Below are 17,854 nucleotides of genomic sequence, written 5' to 3' on the forward strand. Positions count from 1 at the left end.
TTGAGTGAGATGTAACTTTCATAAAGCTTCTACAACTGTTCAGGCTCTCAAATTGCATCTCAGTTCAGGATGACTACAAGAAGCATTCACTTTCAAAATAATTCGTGTTTTTGCAACATTTCAGAGGTTAAATACTGGATGTCTGAGTCTCCGGGTTGTACCACATAGATGTCACTTCTTTCATTATGCATAAACTAGCGCTGAGAGTAGAGCTGTTCCCACAGTTGTTCTTACCCACTCAGTTCTGTTGCTAAAATATTACCCCATAAGTGATAGTCTTTGATGTCAAGTCTTTTCAACACTATCTTTCTAGGAGTAAATAAGTCCTTGTAGAATGAAGCACTTTCCAGTTCTGAGGATGTTTTTGTAGTTTTATACAGCCAGCTCTTACTCAAAGGCAGAGCAGGAGGCAGCAAAGCTGCTCACCTGGGCTGCAGCAAAGGGCTAGAGCAAACAGCAGCAACACCTTCACCATCTTCGTGGTGGCTGAGGCACCTGCGTGCAGCAGAGCCGGTGTTCTGCTCATTAAACATAGCCTTAATTCTGCCCTCAGGTGGTATCCATGCTTTTACGTACGCACGCATGTTTGTGTGTGTGTCTGTGCACACTCATCTTTGGCTCATCCACCCTTCTTCTAAAGTAACATTCCCGTCTTTTGTCGGGGTGGCAGCCTCGACAGAGGTAAGCTGTGCTGTAAGCCGGGAAGAATGCTTCTTCATCAACGGGAGTCACAAGAAGTTTAGATATGTGAGATACACCCTCTGTGTCATCATTTCAAGTAAAATATGACGGGTGCCTTCTGAAGGACCGTAGAAAATTCCTGCAGGCAAAAGAGCAACTGTGCAAACCTAAACAGCAGCTGCTGTCAGATTTTCTCCGTGTGCACCTATCAGCTCCTATTTATGTGCAGAGCTTTTTCATGAGCAAAAAATTGAATGAACTGCTTCCAGAGAGGAAAGTATCCACATTTACTTTCATGTTTCATCCCAGTAAAGCATCACTAAGATTTAGTGAAACCAGGAAAGCGGTGAACTGGGAAGGTGAGCAGCAGAGTGTCCCAGACACTGAAGGGAGTCCTTGGACTGGACAAGAGATGGAGCAACTTTTATGGGCTTATGCAAAGGATTTACAATTGTTATTTCCCATAAAAGCCATTAACATTGTGCATTAGATTTGCAGAAATGGACTGATAGTCCGATGATGACAGAATGATGTGAGACCCTAGTTTGGATCCTAGAAAAGCTGAACCCGATCTGGAAATTGCTGCTTCATCCATCTGCCTGTCCCAACATAAATCCTTTGTTTTACCACCAAAGCATCACTTTTTTGGACAACCTCATTCCATCAAGGAAAACAAGCACCCCCCTCCCTTTGGCTGCCAGAAGAAATGCATATGGGAGAGATTACTTTTTAGTAGGGATATGCCAAATTTATTTATGTTTCTCTTGTGTGGATCAAAAAAACAATTCAATACTCCAACAGAGGACAAAAGCAAAATAAATTTTACGGACAATATGCCAATGACAGGTCACACTCTCAAAAAACAGAAGGCTATTTTGTCCTTGGATTGTGAAACACTGCTGAAATACTCCTTGGGCTGGCAAAGGGTATTATGTTATTAAAGACTAAGAGAGAAGACAAGTAGGCAGGAGTAGGAACCACCCCTAGAAGGACATTTATCTTAAGAGACTCGGAGGTTGTTAGAGGATGATTTCAAGATGAGAAAAACCTAGAAATAAGTCATTTGGAGGACCTAGACAAATAGGCAGGGCCCGCCCATGTGGTCTGAAAACTACAGGCTTTGCCAACACACCACCCTGCAGGGTGCTGTGCTTCAGGGGGGGCTGTGCCGGGGGGCCAGGGGTGGGCTCCGGCCGCAGGCAGCACCACCGTCAGAACAGGTTTTGCTGATGACGCCTGCACAGGGGAAGCACGCCAGAAATACCTTTGGAAAGATCAGCTAGCATCATCGCTTCAGAGCAGGATTTCAGCCCTTTACAGTGTCAAGTGTCTAAAAGGGTCTGAACACTAATGTAGGCTGACTATCGTTTATGTGCAAAGTCACACAGCTCGGAGGTTTATGTATCTGTATGCAATTTTTTGCCTTTTATGAGAGGGAGGGGAGCAAAATGTTGTTCTTGTTATATCCCAGAGCTATGAGCATGTAAGCTCTTCAGCCTGGCACCATCATTCAACAAATCAGAAGAAAGCATTTCATGAGACAACACATGAAACAAGACAAAGAAATGTTGCTGATTTGGTTTATTGAGAAAGAAAACCAGGAGTGAGCCGAGTTCCCCAGAGAGCAAGATGAACTGAGGTGAGATCTTTAGCTGGGATTTGCCAGCAGGGATCCTGTGATGAATTTTCTTAGCAATGATACTCAGCATTTTCCAAAGTGGCTTAAAACGAGAGTCCCATTGCTGTCCCTGAAAGCAAGGAGAAGAAAAAATGGATTAAACAGAGGCCTGCCTGCTATAATCCATCCTTTTGCTTGGCTCCTAGAGAAGGTGTCAGATTGGATCCTGCCCCAGAACCAAAGAACTTGCAGATTCAGAGTCGCATTAGCTATATGATTATTAAGAGACGAGTGAAATTATTTAACTCATTCTTAAGACTGAAAATATTTTGGGAGAAATGATAATGAAACATCAAACAATTTTCTTTGCAACATGCAAGAAAAATTCCATTAAGGTTAACAGTCTTCAAACCATTCACACTAAGAAACCAGACATAGCTCTTTGCATACTCTAATGAAAAAAAAAAAAAAAAAATTGGTTGGCATGATGGCAGGTGCCCTTTCCTGCCCCAAATCCCTAATCACCCTGGCCAGAAAGTAAGAAACTGGCAGCTGTGCAAACTTGTGCCTATCGGAGGCAGCTGATAACATGAATGTGAACCATGTTTGTACGTACACGACTGCATTGCAGAAGTTACACTCATTGCTGTATGTTTTGCTGTCAGAGCCACAGACAGGTATGTACTCAAGTGAGCAGACAGGTTTAGGGTAGTCACTGCAGTCAACCTGAAAAAAAAAAAAAAAAAAAGAAAAAGAAAAAAGAAAAGAAAAGGAAAAAAGAGGCTAATGTGAAGGATATGAAGGAGTCAATAGCAGAAGGGCTTGAACCCCCAGCTATTGCTGCAGTGCTAATGATGACGATCTAACTAAAAGTAATTAACTTCCTTGCACAATCTGATATAAACCGAGGTGTCAGTTTCTCCTATGCCAGAAGAATTTAATAATGTAAAAATAGATCATAATTTCCTCTTGGAAGAGATGTATATTGTAACCTGACCACAGCAGTCTCTAAGCAGCAGCAGCTCACTCCAATGAGCCATGCTCATGATCTTATTGCGCTGTGCTCCCAGTCTGGCCAGGAAATTAAACGGACACCGGAGTCTGGAGAAGTGTAGGTGCTGATGCCTGTATAAGGGTCCAGTATCACTCCCATAGTCTTATAACAGGAACATCAGCTCTTAGCTAGATGCTGTGCGAGTGGGATTTTGTTTCTTTGTGCCATGGGTGTTTTGCTAGCTGAGAAGTATTGTAGTGCAAAAAATGTATGTGGCTCCAGGAAGATGCTGAGGAATTTCCTGGGGGAGAAATCTATTGAGGCTTCCTGACCACACAGAAATCACACCTAGCCAAGGTCCATCACTTGAAAATAGCTGGAGATTGGAAGAGTAGAATTCCCATGCATCTCATTCTGCTTTTACTCTCTCCTGCACAATCCTTGTGACCCCGGCTAAGAGCAGGCTCTGCATCAAGCCTGGGCTTGTTGGACCATTGGTCCGACCCAGATGCCGTTCTCTGTTCTTCTCAGTTCTGCTCTGATGGATTGTTTCTGGTACTACTCTTATACTGGTCCCTTCCTGTGCAGTCACCCTCTTCCCTTTCTGACATTAACACAGATAACCTGTATTATGTGTGGAGAAAGCAAACCCTTCCCTGTCCTGAAGCACAGCAGTGGTTACACTCCTGCAGATGCTGCTGGTCTGGGGGCTGCTGCAGACAGGGGACTGAAACCCAGTCCCTCACTGTGCAGTTCACTTACTGTAGCAGTTTCCTTCTTACATTCACCATCGTACTTCTTGCCAACACTGGTTCCAGGCTCTCTGGAAGAGAGAATACCCACATTAGGGAGCTCTGCAAGAACCTGCTCTGCTGAACCCCACACCCTAGCAATGCTGATCGGCCTCGGGCGCGATGTACGGGATACAGATGTCCAGCTGAGGTTGTGTCCACATATGGCTCCAGATACCAGCTCGCTGCCTGGTGTGACAGCCCGCCCAAGTGCTGTTCTATAGCATCATGCAAAGGACAAGGGAGGGTCCAGAGTGTAAGGGCAAAGGAGGAGCTAGGTTGTGTGGCAATGTAGATACACCTTAGGTTAGCTGCTGTCCTCTGCAAGGCAGCATCTGCCATCTAGACCCTTTTAACTTAGTTAAGCAAAGCATTCAGTTCTGCATTAGAACCCCCCCTCTCAGCCCTCTACTTCTCTCTCCAGGTCAAAGGGACAGTTTTCCTTCTAATCACAAAGGAAAATAGGGTCTAGTTACCAGGGAAAGAGGAGGGTCAAAGTCCAAGCACCTTACAAAAAAGGCCTTGGTAGGAGTCCTGATATTTAGCAGGGCAGCTGCCAGGAGTGCTAAACACCCATTGTCTCTCACAGGAGGGCTCTGCACATGCAGTACTCACAGGTTACGGGCACACAGCAGGCACTCATTGTCGTAGGTGACCCCGTCACTACCGCAGACAGGGCTGAGGTCTTTGCTGCAGAGCAACGCCACTTTGCCTTCCTCATTTGTTGTGTTGGGGTATTTACTGCAGTCCACCTGTTGAGGAAACGCACAAGAAAGCACTGGTGAAGGCTTACTTACGGGAAGCAAGTAGATCTGGTGAGTGTGTCTGTTTGGCCACCTAGGATACCACCACAGAAGGAAAAATGCTTTATCCTGTGTCACTATGATGACAGTTCACTTGAAGATGGCCAATGCAAGATTCTGACATCTCATGTCCTCTTATTTAGTGTTTGAATTCTTCCTTGGGGGGTGGGGGGGGTGGGGGGGTGGGGCGTGGTGTGGGTGTGTGGGTGCGTCAATAAGCAGCTTTGGCCACTCAGAATTGGGACATGCCCTAGGTTTTGCTCTTTGTTTCACTTACAGGGACAATGTCCTTGCATTCTCCATCGTGGTCTTTGCTTACATTGGCTCCATGTTCTCTGGAGAGGGAATAACAAATGTTAGGAAGTTCAGCAAAGATGTCTTGCTACATCCTAGGCGCTGAAAATATGTAATACAAGGGAAAGCTGACTCTATCAGTCAGGCTTACATATATTTTTTGAGAAGGTAGTGCCATCCTCCCTGACCAGCTAGCACCGAGTGGCTGGCAGGGATGTAAAGACCCAGAGAGCTTTAGGATCATTTTGGACAGTTCAGAGCAGAGCATCTCTCCACCCTTTTGCTCTGCTTTGCTGTGTGTGATGAGATGTGCCCTAGGGGCTGTCATCTGGCTGATCCTTGAGCTGGAGAAGAAAAACCTGAATAAATTACACCGGCAAAGAGAGATACGGTGACTAAAGTGATATCTAGGCAACTGAGTGTTATGCAGTGATACCTAAGCTCATTTTGAAGGAATTGGCACAAGTGACATATGACAGATCACTGTTGAAATGCGGTGCTGCCAGGAGTCCTAAGCATTGCTGCCCAAGATCTCCTATGCAGTACGTACATGTTGCTGGCACAGAGCAGGCACTCATTGCTGTAGGTGACTCCATCGGTACCACAGATGGGGCTGAGGATCTTGGCACAGACCAGCACCTCTTTGCCTTCCTCATTTGTAGTGTTGGGATACGTACTGCAGTCCACCTGCCAAAGGAACATGCAGCAACAAGGTGAAGAAGACATTTTACATTCACAACTCTCATTTTGCACGACACAGTGACCAGAACCAACCTGCAGTGGGTTTTGCACTACCACAGCAGAAACTTGTCCTGGTGGGTCAGTCTGCTGACAGGTAAATCCTTCCTGCAGAGACGTTCCCACATAGCAAGAGAGGAAGAGGAGGAGGAGAGGGCTATAGCCATGCAGCCTTCCACATGGCCTGAAGGGTCTCCCACACTCACTCAGCATCACTTTACAAAGGCTTATCCATTGGTCCCTCGTTCTTATATTCTGTGGCCCCTCCAGTGCCCTTCTGTTATTATTCTTTCATTCTCAACACACTGATCACATTTCTTTTTCAGAGGAGCAAGACTAATGAGCTGGTGTTGGAAGCTGGAGTGTCTCATAGTATTTTATTCTTTCAGTAGGTTCTGATACCACAGTCTATCGCTATCAGTTTAGAGACAGTCATATATGACCAGCTTAAAGCTTAGGCCGTTTAAAAGTTGGTGAAAAATTAATTAATCCAAAAATTTTGTATCATTATTATTATGACTACGTTATTAACACACTGCACAGATGTAAAGCCAAGATCAGTATAATTCAGTGTTTTACACGGTAGACTCTGATTACAAGGACGCTAATTTCACACTAGGTGAAAAACAGGTAAGCACCTACAGGCTCGAGGGTTTTCCCATTCCTTTGGTTATGTCTTTACCAGGCCACATACCTGAGAAAAGTGACAGAAAAAAAATCTTCCACTCACCTCAACTCCAAAGGCAGCACCTGGAAAAGGCAGGCAGAGAGTGTGAAAGAAAGCCAATATGATAAGACCTCAGTTAAAGCTGGAAATCTGGATGTAAAATTCCTATACTCAGGACCAAACTGAATGATTTCCAGTGATTGCTTTCCTGAACTAAATAAACTATGTATGATTTTTTTTTTCTATGTTAATAACTATAATAGCGTTGCTTGTCGCTGGCTGTGATGAAACATGGTTTTGAATAGCTTTGTTCTTGTCTATTTTGAGATAGGTAGACTTATTAATTGAAAATAGAATAGCTTTTCCTTCCTTATCTTTTTTACACATCCATTTTGACCCTAAAGAGATGTAGTTATGTATCTGAAAAGAAACCTGAGTCAATACAGATAAATGCCTATGCAAATAGTCACCTACAGGATAAGCAAATACATATAGCATCTGTTGTAAGGAATATGCATTTTAAAGAAGCCGAGTGTGAAAAAAGAATTGTCTTTGATGTTGTAGTTTCATCAGATGTAAATATGCAGTAAGAACATCAGACTCTGGCTTGTTTTCATCTCTTGTTTCTCCATTAGCAGCAAAAGTCTGGCAGGAAAGTTGCCAGGCTCCTGCAAAAAACTTGCCTGTGCCATTACAATATTTTTGTGACTAGTTACTAGAGGTCTGACCACCTCGTGTTGGCCTCGTTTCAAGTATTTATCCATTTGCTGTAATTGCACAACAAGTGTAAGCAGCGTAACAGCATTAAAACAACAGTGTAAACAGCATAACGGCACTAGCTACCAGCACAGGACCCAACTTGCAGTTATTTGTATTTATGACAGAAAACCAGCTACAGCCACGACACCATCCTGAAACCTGCTCCTGCATCCTACATGACACCAACCTACCGAGGCAGCCTAGCTCTTTGCAGGAGATTTTCTCTTATCTTATCCTTTTAAAAGGCAGCCAGGACTCGGGCATTAAGCTTCTGTGCCACCTTGAGAGTTACTCACCTGGGAAGCAGCAAAGCGCAAAAGAGAGAAGCACAAAGGGACCCACTGTGGCCATGGTGGGTGGAAATGTTTCTAGAGCCTCCTGGCTGCCCGCTCCCGCTCTGCTCGTGAGACGGTCTCTCCAAGGCTGACTGCAAATATATACAAATGCAATGTCTAAACTGCTCAACTGTAACATAAAACAACCAGCAGAATCTGTCACCAGCACAATAAGGCTGGTAATATTTATTGAGGTCTTGACTTTCAGGTAATGGTCTGCATCTGCTAGGCAATTGATTTTGGCTGGACACCTGGTTAATAGCTTGAGACAAGTTTCACATGTTCTCAGTGGTCAAAACCAAACAAACAGCCTTTTAGACAAAAGAAACCTCTTTAGGATTCTGGTAGAAATGTAAGGAGCACAAAATATTGAGGGGAGTAAACAGCGGGTCCTTCATTTGTCTCTGCAGAGCGACATCTCCCATCAGGGAGCAGCTTAGGCAGAGCATGCAGTACTACCCTATTTGCAGATCAGGCTAAGGGTCTGCTTTCCTTTGGGCTTTTGGGTGGGTTTTTTCCACATCCCCAGGGAGCAGCTTAGGCAAAGCATGCAGTATCACCCTTTTTGCAGGTCAGGCTAAGGGTTTCTGCTTTCCTTTGGGGTTCTGGGTGATTTTTTTTCCATATTCCCAGATATTCACTATTAGGTATGAACACAGGTTAGGTGCGGCTTTGCCGTCAACAGAGCTGGTTAAGCTTTGTCAGGTGAGTCTGGCAGGACTGTGTCTAACCTGTGAAGCTAATGGTATTCAGCACTGGTTCGATAAAAGAAAGGGCTTCTGGGCAGTTTCACTGCCTGGGTATAGAAGAGCTCTGTAGAAGGCTTGAAAGCAGGTTAAATTCTGTCAAATGCCACTAAGAAACATCACTTGAGCCTTATCGTCAGGAAGCATGCACTTACAGACCTTGTCACAGTTAAACACACTGACCAATTCAGTGTCCTGTCAAGCCATCTTAAGAACAAAAGACACCAAAGGTTTGGGAACCTTTGTACATAGCACCACTGTGCTTGACAGTACAGTAAGTCCTTTCCCCCTACAGATATTTCAGAAAATGCTGCTTAAAATATCAAGTCTGTCCCAATTTTCCTGTCTTGCACCTCCAGCTTTTGAGCCACCTCCAAATTGCTCCTTCGTAGGAGGAGGTCTGGACCTCTGCTATGTTAGTAGGTGTGATTTTGCAGGAGTGGGTTCTGCCTTTAAACTAAGTTTCTCACCGTGATCCCTTTCACAGGTCGGAAATGACAAGCATACCTGGGTTTTTTTGGTCTTGGGAGATAAGCATTGCGCTTAGGGGAGACTTCAGCACTGTGGGAGCTGCAGAGCAGAAGATGCTTTACAGGTGCTCCTTGGAACACACAAGGCACCACCCATTAACCAAATGAAGTTCAGCTGAAATCATTGACAGTTAGTCCGAGCAATTGTGCTGATGTTTGTTGGTCTAAGGGGTATACTTTGATCCTTAAAAGGATAAATTGCATAGTGCATGGAATCAGCTATCCTGGGCAACGGCGTGTTATGAAAACTGCAGCAGGGCTGTGCGGATATACACATCACATTTTTACCTAAAAGAGATGGGTTTCTTCACAGGGAAAAGCATTAAAATAATTATGCTGCTGGGTTTTTTTCTATAAATTGCAGGGAGCATGCATGAAAATTGTAGACACATCTTCAAGATCTATTGCCCTAACATGCCTTTGGATGGCATCTCTGGAAGCCAAATACTTTTCCCTGAGCGCGCACAGGAGCACACTGAGGCTGCTGCCACAGGCCACATTTGGTGCCTTCATTGGTTCATCTGTACAGTCTCTGCACAGTCGGAGGGAGGTACCACTTTCTGGGTCAAATATAACTTTGCCACCACCTTCTCCAGCCAGGCAGTGAGACCTGTACATTGTTCTCGCCAGCCCTCCCAGCCCCGACCTGGCAGCTCTTGACAGGCTGCCTCCTGCCCGGTGCCTGCACGCTGCTCCAGGCTGCTCCCTGCCCTGGACGGTGCCGTCCTCTAGGCAGGACCAACCTCTCCTCTGACAGGTGGAGAGCACCTTCATGCCGAAGGCTGGTGTGGGTTGCCTGTATACACCAGAGTAAAATTTTCCACTGCAGCTGCTGGGCTCAGCACTGGGTCTGGCCCTTACTGGCCCCCAGCTACCCAGATTTCCTCCAACCATCACAACGCCCATCTGGGGTTCAGCAGATCCATTCCTTTCACCTACAGACACCCTAGGGATACTGAAGTCTGTGACAGTTAAGTGCTGACTGGGGAACAGCAGTGTCCCCCGAGCTGCTCAGGCACCCCTCTGGGCAAGTCACAAAAACGATACCCAGAAATCATCAGGTTTCAGGCTCCTGCACAGTCTCTGGCCAGCCAGCATCCACAGCCTCCCCACCCAGGCTTACAGCTCCAGGTTATTGCGCCTCTGATAACCGCATGGAAAAATCCCACAGCTGGCTAAGCTCATGCTGTAGGACGGGTTGCTGAGCTCTTCGCTACTCCTGGAAGAACAGTTAGAAAGAGGATTTATTTGGCCTGCAATCCTGCCACTGATCTCATGCTGTAATCCAATTCATTACGGTCTTCTAATTCTCAAAGTCGGATGCAGCATATGGCTAATGACGGTTTGGCTCAAGGAAAACCCTCCCGTGCGCAAAGCCAGCATGAGGGCAGAGATCTGCAAAGTAGCAAAGGCAGTGCCGTGTTTGGAGGTACCCCATGTTATGGTCCTGAGTACTAGAGGGCCTGCGGGCTGGCACCAGGGCAGGATTTGGCCACTATACACCATCCTCTCTTACTTACCCAAGGAAATTCTTGTTTTATGTTTCCCATTACAGTTTTTGCCAGTATTAATTTCATATTCTCTGGAAGAATCAAAACTGATTCTCTTAGTGAACATGTTACTTCTCAGTGCAAGTGATACACTGATAAATTAATGACATATTATTTAATACACTTTTCCAAACTTTCCTGGGTTTCCTCACATTATTTAAACAACAAATAGCTGTTGTAAAAGTGGGAAATAACAATAATTAGTTGTAGCTGTTTCATGAAATTGCCGCTAATCACTCCAAAATGCCTGCTAAATACAATTCAGACTGCAGTTTCCATCTTTGTCTTTCTCTTGGCCGCGGTGTGGCCGGTAACTCCTTGTACTGAGCCATGTGCCTGCAGAAACGGATACAGAGCAAACGGAAGACTTGCCTCTCACCCTAGTGCCTGAAGGCCCCATTTGAAGTAAGCAATAAAGCAAACAAAATCACTAATATGATTAAAACATATCAATATAAAAACATCCATGTGTTTATGAACTTATTAAATAGAGCTTGATTCAGGTAATGCTGGTGAATGTTTCCCTGAGCTAATAAGATCAGATGCAGAACTTTGTACCCTGGAGGTGAAGGCTAACGTGGTTTCACATTACTTAAGCAATGAATTACAGATACTTGGCCCTGCTGCAAGGACAGATGTTGACACACGGGAATGAATCCAGCAGCAGCCACCAGGCAGGTCAGGGGCTGGAGCACAGGGCAATTCGGGGTAAGCCAAAGGTGCTGGGCTTTGCTTCTTCAGCCTGGAGAAGAGATGGCTGGGGGGGTCACGTCGCTATCTGCAGCTCCCTGGTAGGGTGATAGAGAAGGCAGAGCCAGAGTCTTCTCAGAGCTGCACAGAAAAAGGATTAAATTCCGACCAAATATGAGGAATTATTCTTCTCCGTGAGAGCGGTCAGCAGTGGCAGGGGAACCAGAGAGGCCGTGCATGCTCTTCCTCAGCGATATTGAAAACTCTGCAGAGCAAGGAAAGCCTTGAGCACCTTGAGCTGACTTTGGCCTCGCTTTGGGCAGGGATTGGGCTAGAAAACTCTAGAGCGCTCTTCCAACCTGAATTATTTTATGTATATGGTACATACATCATGCTCTCTGCTACAGAGATATTTTTTTATATGAAGAAATGTAATACTACTCCATGACCCAGGAAAGAAACCTCAGTTTTCTTACGACCTTTGCTAAAGGGCCACATGTAAGTGGCACAAAGAGCTCCCAGCACATTTTTACAGGGGATGACCAGTAACTTGTAGAACAAAAAGAGTAGATTGTAATCATTACAAATAAAAAATAAAAAGAGGCAAAACCAAACCACACTGAACTATTCAAATTGGAGAATGTTTCTCTCAGTGATTTCTCTGTCTCTTCACTTCTGCAACAGCCCAGGCCCCCTACCATCATAACACTTCCCCAGAAGAGCTTCAGCATTCAAACCTACAGCAAAGTTATCTGTACCACAGAAAATCAGCTGCCAAAAGAGCAGCCACATCACTGCCGTGCTGCAGTCTGGACCAGGCACGGGTCTCAGCAGCATCAGCTCTGAGGACATACCTTCACTTCTCCCCTCACCAGCTCGTGCTGTGCTCCAGCTCTAGGCACTTTCTGGATGATGAGGATGTCAGATCGGGGCTCCACTGCACAGGGCAAGAGTTACTCATGTGAAAGCAGGAAAATGCTAGAAGGAGCAGCAGAAAAAGGAGGCACTAAACGGTAGAACATGTGGCTGGACGATGGCCCAGGTTATTGCTCTTTGAAGTGAGCATACTGCAGGGAAGGTGGTTTGGAGGTAATGCAGGAGATGACATCCTGCAGCTGGTCAGAGAAATCATTGGTTTAATCAGTTTTCCTGACACTTCAGTGATCTCAGCTGTGCATCACTGAACGCTCATTTCATCTTTGCCACAGCCCAAGCAGGCGCAATAAGGAGGTGGCTGTGGGGAAGTAGCAGCTGACCTGGGACTGACACTGTTCATGGATGCCTGGCAGGAGAAAGTCAATCTGGCAACCTCACTGCTAAGGCTGGGAAAGTCTCCTTCAGGAGCTGGGGTCAGGAGAAAATTTCCAAAGGTAGGAAAAAAAAAATAAAATTCAATAGGTTCTTATCTGCAAGGAGACTTTATGTATAACTCAATGCACAGTTAAAATAGAATGAATAAGTGTGTTCTGCCATGAAAGCAAATTACTTTGAGGTTATATAAACCAGGGGAATAGTTGAACATATCACCAAAAGACAGCAGATAAGGCATTTTCAAGCTACCAGTCATCTAGCAGCATGCACATCATCAGAGTAACACACAGCAGGGGGATCGTGGCTCTGTCCCTTGGATTTCAGACAGCTGTGCAAACCACCAAAGGGCATCGTTGGCAAGCGAGGCTTATAGGCAGAAGTAAGATATTTTAATTGACTAACTAGCAGGGCTGGAAAAAGTAATTCAGTATGGTTGGGATGAGCAATTGCTGCATGCTACTGATCAGCAAGAAGGAACACAAAGGCTTCAAGGAAGCTCGCCTGATCCCTGGACAGCTGCATTCAAGAGCTTGTTTACAGAGGGTTAAGCATCCCAGATACAACTACAGTACAAAGGTTATGGTGAAGCTGGCTGCAGAGACAGGTTACAATCTCCCTTGAAATACAGGGATCATCTCTTCACAGTCAGCTGCCAAGCCTCATTAATTTATCATAGGAACATGCCTTCGGTGCTCGCTCCCCTCAGTTCTGTTGCATAAGATTGACAGACATGTCTACAGATCACAAAGTGTTCCTGACAAAAGGGTAATTAACCTTCAGTGGTTACATCTCCCTCCTCTTGGTAAGTAACACACCAAGTTTGTGCGTTTGGGGGAGGACTGGCTGTAAATGAGTTATATTTGCCTTTTATGCTCTTGATCAGAACTCAGGAGGACTGGAATAACTGGAATGATTTTTCTGAGCTCTGTCTGGAGTAGTAGGTAACCAAGGAAGAATTTCCTTGAGTAAATGGCCAGAGCCTTGGACTCAGGGTTTTCAGACCAGCCCCAGGGCTGTGAATGAGATCCCCATCAGCCTTTAGCTCCACAGCCGTTTGGGCCAGGATCTGGGATCTGCTTCATGCAAGCTCAGGGCACGGTGAGCTCAGGTTCTACAAAACTTGAAGGAGCTAGAGGTGCAGAAGTTTATACACAGATAATGACACGTATGAGAGAGGAATTATTCTAAAGTGTTTTTTAAGTTAGGTAAACATTTCGAGAGTGTGTCACCCTGCACAAACCCTGTATGGGAGGAAGCAACCAGGAGTGCAAAGCAGCTTTTCTTGGAGATGCCAGTCCATTGCTGCCACGGTAAGCTGGAGGCATCGCTCCCCTATTAACTGCCCCAAGAAACAGCAATGTCTCACATCCCCAGGTAAAGTTTTCTTTCCGTGTGAAACCATGGGACAAGGCAATGCAGAACAGGAGCAAGCAGAGCATCAAACAAAAACACACTCCCAGATCTCCACTTACCAGCCTACAAACTCGCAAAAATTCATGTGCGAAATGTTTGGAAAAGACAAATGAAGGTGGTTGCTCTCATTTATGGGAAGAAAACCAGGAGCCTCTGGGATTTGGGATGAATGACGGTTTGCTTTTTAAGAAAGAGCTTGTAAATAAAGCAGCAAAAAGGGATTTTTCTTTCTGAAGGATAGGGTGAAATGGGCTAAGAATGAAAATCCACTGCTCTCCCTAGTGAGAGAGAAAGGGAGAATAGAGACAGTGCACATCAGGGTGCTATAACTCGAACACTTGTCTAGAATAGGAGGAACTGGATGGAAAGAGTTTCTATAGCTGAGGGACTGTTGGCATCATAACAACTGAACACTTCTTCCTCCACTATTAACCTCAAAGTAAAATAAAAAAAAAAGAGATATTTATTCTGCAAAGTTCAGCTTTAATGAGACCACTGGCTGATTCTTTGCAGCTGGACATGGGTGAAGCATCGTTGGTGCTGACAGAAAGGAGCATGCTGCTTTTTTTTCTATTTCTATTTCTAATTTACTATTTCACAGACACTGAGGTAGATAGCAGGACTTACCATCTCTAAACGATTGCACTAGCAAAGTAATGCAGTTATTTACTTAATATGTTAGTACTTGCATGACAGCTGCTATGCTGTACATGATCATATGGCCCCTACATCCCCTGGCTTGGGCACTGTGCCCCATTTGCAACCTGACAAAAAATTCCTGTCTCAGAGGAGCTGAATGCACCGATATCTGCAGAGGTTTTGTGTGTCTCCTTTTCTGGTCTTGAAATAGGTTATGCTGTGCTTTCCTGACGCTGTCAGTGAAGGTTGTTTGTGCATGCTGGCACAGCAAAGAAATATTTCTGCTACTTGTTTCGTATTTTACATCTTTTTGCCATCTTTCTCTTCATACATTTGAATGCAGCCTGTGGAGAATAGCAATATTAGAAAGCTAGCGTTAAATCACTGCCAAATAAAATGTCAACAGAAGGTATTATGCATCACTTACGTCCAATCGTACGCTGCCTGCTCAGCATCCGGCTGACATTATTTGGGATGCTGCCACAGGGAGCAATGGGAGTTCAGGCTGCTTTGGAGTTCGCCTTCCTTCGTAGTCACTGGGATGACTGCTGTTCCTGAGTCCCTGGGTATCCCATGTTCTCTGAAGGGAAAGTCTGCCATTCGAGACTCAGCGTGACCATTTTCCCAAAGGGGTACAGATGCTGGGAATGTAAACAAAACTCCCAAATTATGCAAGTGGGGGACAGTTCATCTGAGTTAACCACCAACAGTGAAGAGGCTTTACGGTCTCTGGCTGTTATAATCCTATCAGTCAACAAACCTATGCCATCTAAACGTGCTGCATCATTTGGATTTGCACTCTAGCTATTTTCTTCAGCTATTTTCTTTTCTCTGCTAAATCTTCATGATTTCCCCATAGCATAAACAGCAAGTGAAGAGGGAGAAAAGCAGGATAAATTGGAAAAGCACAGGGAGAGGCCAGGGGCTAGGGGACTGTCACTCAGAAAGCATGTTCTCTCCATTGGGCTGACACATTATAGGCACGGATCCCACATTCACTGGTGTAAGTGAAACCATCTGTGCCACAGATCCGCTCCCGCGCTTGGACTGGCCATCCTCAGCGATGCCCCTGGGGCATGTGCTACAGCTTTAAAGGGAAGAGAGAAAAAGAGTCTAAAGCAATAGATTTCCAAACATTCCTTGTTCTTCAGGGGGGCTTGAATGAAATTAAGGTTTTACTTCTATAAATAAAAGAGAGGCGGGAAGTGATACACTATGTGGACGTTTTTTGTCTGCAGATTTACCGTATGTTTAAACTTACGGGGCCGCACCTTAGCCGGTGAAAATCCATGAAAATCCAAACCCCTCCTTGTCTGAGTGGATGCCTACAGCTGGAGGCAGGCTCTGTTCCGCTGCTGCTCCCTGCTTTTGTCATATCTACTGGTTGATCAGCAGAAAGCAGGCAACCAGAGCCCAGAGCGTGGCAAGGAACCAAATAAAATTGTATCAAACATTAAATTACAACAAGAGAATGAACCTGTCTGAGTGTGAACATACTGATGGATGGAACGAGTAGGTACCAGAATGATATTCCTTTAAATCTAGAGGCCTGGGGATTTTTTTTTTAGTTCCCAGTATTTTCTTTGCTAACGGCTGGTTAAATAGACCTGACTGATACAATGAGTTTGTGTAATTATTTCTATATTTCTTTTCTTTTTTGAGAAACGTATAGTTATAAAAGTGGTTAAAAATAATTTAAATATTCTCCTGAAAAAAGAACAGTTTTGAAAATCAGCAGGGTGAGCCTTGTCACTCTCAAGCACCCCTCAAGAGAGTGACAGAGTGTCTAGGCCCATCCACAAGCTTCTCTAGTAAATGCAGCATATGAAAAAAATAAAAAAGCTAAAACAAGGCAAATTATCAGCAGTCATAATTTTGAAAGGTATAGATTTTTTGGTAAAGTGCTTGAATGAAGTTTAGTGACAGACACCATTGTGCGGTTTGGCTTTTTTCAGTTCACAGATGGGTGAATGCTGATAAATGTTGAAAAAGAATCTTTCGGCTCACTATGAAAAGACTGTGTATTGTTTTGTAAATCCCACTTTACAATCAGGTTTTAAATGATTCCACCTCATTCTTCCTCCTCTTTGTGTTATAAGAAAAATGACTGTAGACTCAGAAAACATTGATAAGTCTATAAAGATAAGTTAGACAAACAAGGAAGGAGAGAGGACATTTATATTTTTAAGATACTGCGCCTGAAATATGTACTGGTGCATTTACAGGTCATGAATCCTGAGGCTGAACTGTCATCAGTGTGAAATACATCAAAGTCCGTCAGCCCTTGGCGCGGCTCAGCAGCTCAGTCCCTGCTCTCCCAAGCCGGAGGGTTGCAGGGTGCCTGCAAAGCAGCGTGCGGAGCTGGACCAGCTGTGTTTTCAGCAGTAAATTTTAGATGCCTGATGCTGCAGTCATAGCAGGCACTGGAAAGTCAGTTTTTTCTTCACCGGATCCTTGACCGAGGGTATGAGGCTGCACATGCAACTACTTCTGTTCATGGCAAGAGTGCAAAAATAAGGGTGCACCGAAACAGGACTAAATCCATGCTTGCATCTGATCCTTTTAGTGCCGCTTCCCAAGTTAAAAAACAGGCTTTCCTAGCATGACAGTTGAATGGTTTTTGAGGCTAAAGTGACCACTTTGAAGCTGCTCAGGCTTTTGCCCAAGGTGGGTAAGAAAGCCAGCCTCAGGACTGTGCAGCGTTATGCACCTGAGAAGCCAGGGAGCAGCAGGCTGAGCAGCACCAAAGCATCTGTCACCCTCACGCTGGAGACTTACTGAATTTGCAGCCTGGCAAGCACTGAGCTCACAAGACGATCTCTTGGTGTTCTCCAGTAATCTCTATCTATCCAGCCATTCCCCTATCTAAGGGCAAGCAGGCACGCAGCTCAGTCAACCATACCTTAAAACCACCTTTCAAGTCTCTTAGTGGTACTTTAAACCTGGTATCATTCTACCTCTTCCCTAAGACACAAAACTTCAATGCTTCCTCTTGAATGTGCTCACCTTTGCCTGACCATTGCTTCCTCAGAATAGAATCATGTAAGTTGGAAAAGACCATTACGACCAAGTCCAGCCGTTAACCCAGCACTGCTAAGTCCAGCGCTAAACCATGTCCCTAAGTGCCACGTCTACACGTCCTTTAAATACCTCCAGAGATGGTGACTCAGCCACTTCCCCAAGCAGCCTGTTCCAGTGTTTGACAACCTTTTTGGTGAATAATTTTTTCCTAATATCCAATCTAAACCTCCCCTGGCACAACTTGAGGCCGTTTCCAACACAAAGCAGAGAGAAA

At 44.9% G+C, this 17,854-nt stretch overlaps 1 protein-coding gene and 1 long non-coding RNA gene across 2 annotated transcripts; one reads left to right on the forward strand and one right to left on the reverse strand.

Annotated features, from left to right (window-relative positions):
- Nucleotides 1-2,244: 2,244 nt before the first annotated feature.
- Nucleotides 2,245-12,270, reverse strand: LOC119152109 (ovomucoid-like). The gene is made up of 9 exons (XM_037396876.1): nucleotides 12,051-12,270; nucleotides 7,642-7,772; nucleotides 6,650-6,669; nucleotides 5,732-5,868; nucleotides 5,165-5,222; nucleotides 4,700-4,836; nucleotides 4,056-4,116; nucleotides 2,916-3,025; nucleotides 2,245-2,429 (listed from the first exon to the last, which is right to left on the reverse strand). The coding sequence occupies exons 2-9, from the start codon at nucleotides 7,694-7,696 to the stop codon at nucleotides 2,384-2,386; spliced, it is 624 nt and encodes a 207-aa protein (XP_037252773.1). The 5' UTR covers nucleotides 7,697-7,772; nucleotides 12,051-12,270; the 3' UTR covers nucleotides 2,245-2,383.
- Nucleotides 12,271-13,139: 869 nt separating this feature from the next.
- LOC119152110 lies at nucleotides 13,140-16,039 on the forward strand. Its single transcript, XR_005105673.1, has 2 exons — nucleotides 13,140-13,309; nucleotides 15,798-16,039. It is a non-coding gene; the product is annotated as an uncharacterized LOC119152110 (long non-coding RNA).
- The last annotated feature ends 1,815 nt before the right edge of the window (nucleotides 16,040-17,854 follow it).

This window comes from Falco rusticolus, chromosome 8, assembly GCF_015220075.1.
Source record: "Falco rusticolus isolate bFalRus1 chromosome 8, bFalRus1.pri, whole genome shotgun sequence".
NCBI classification, from domain to species: domain Eukaryota; kingdom Metazoa; phylum Chordata; class Aves; order Falconiformes; family Falconidae; genus Falco; species Falco rusticolus.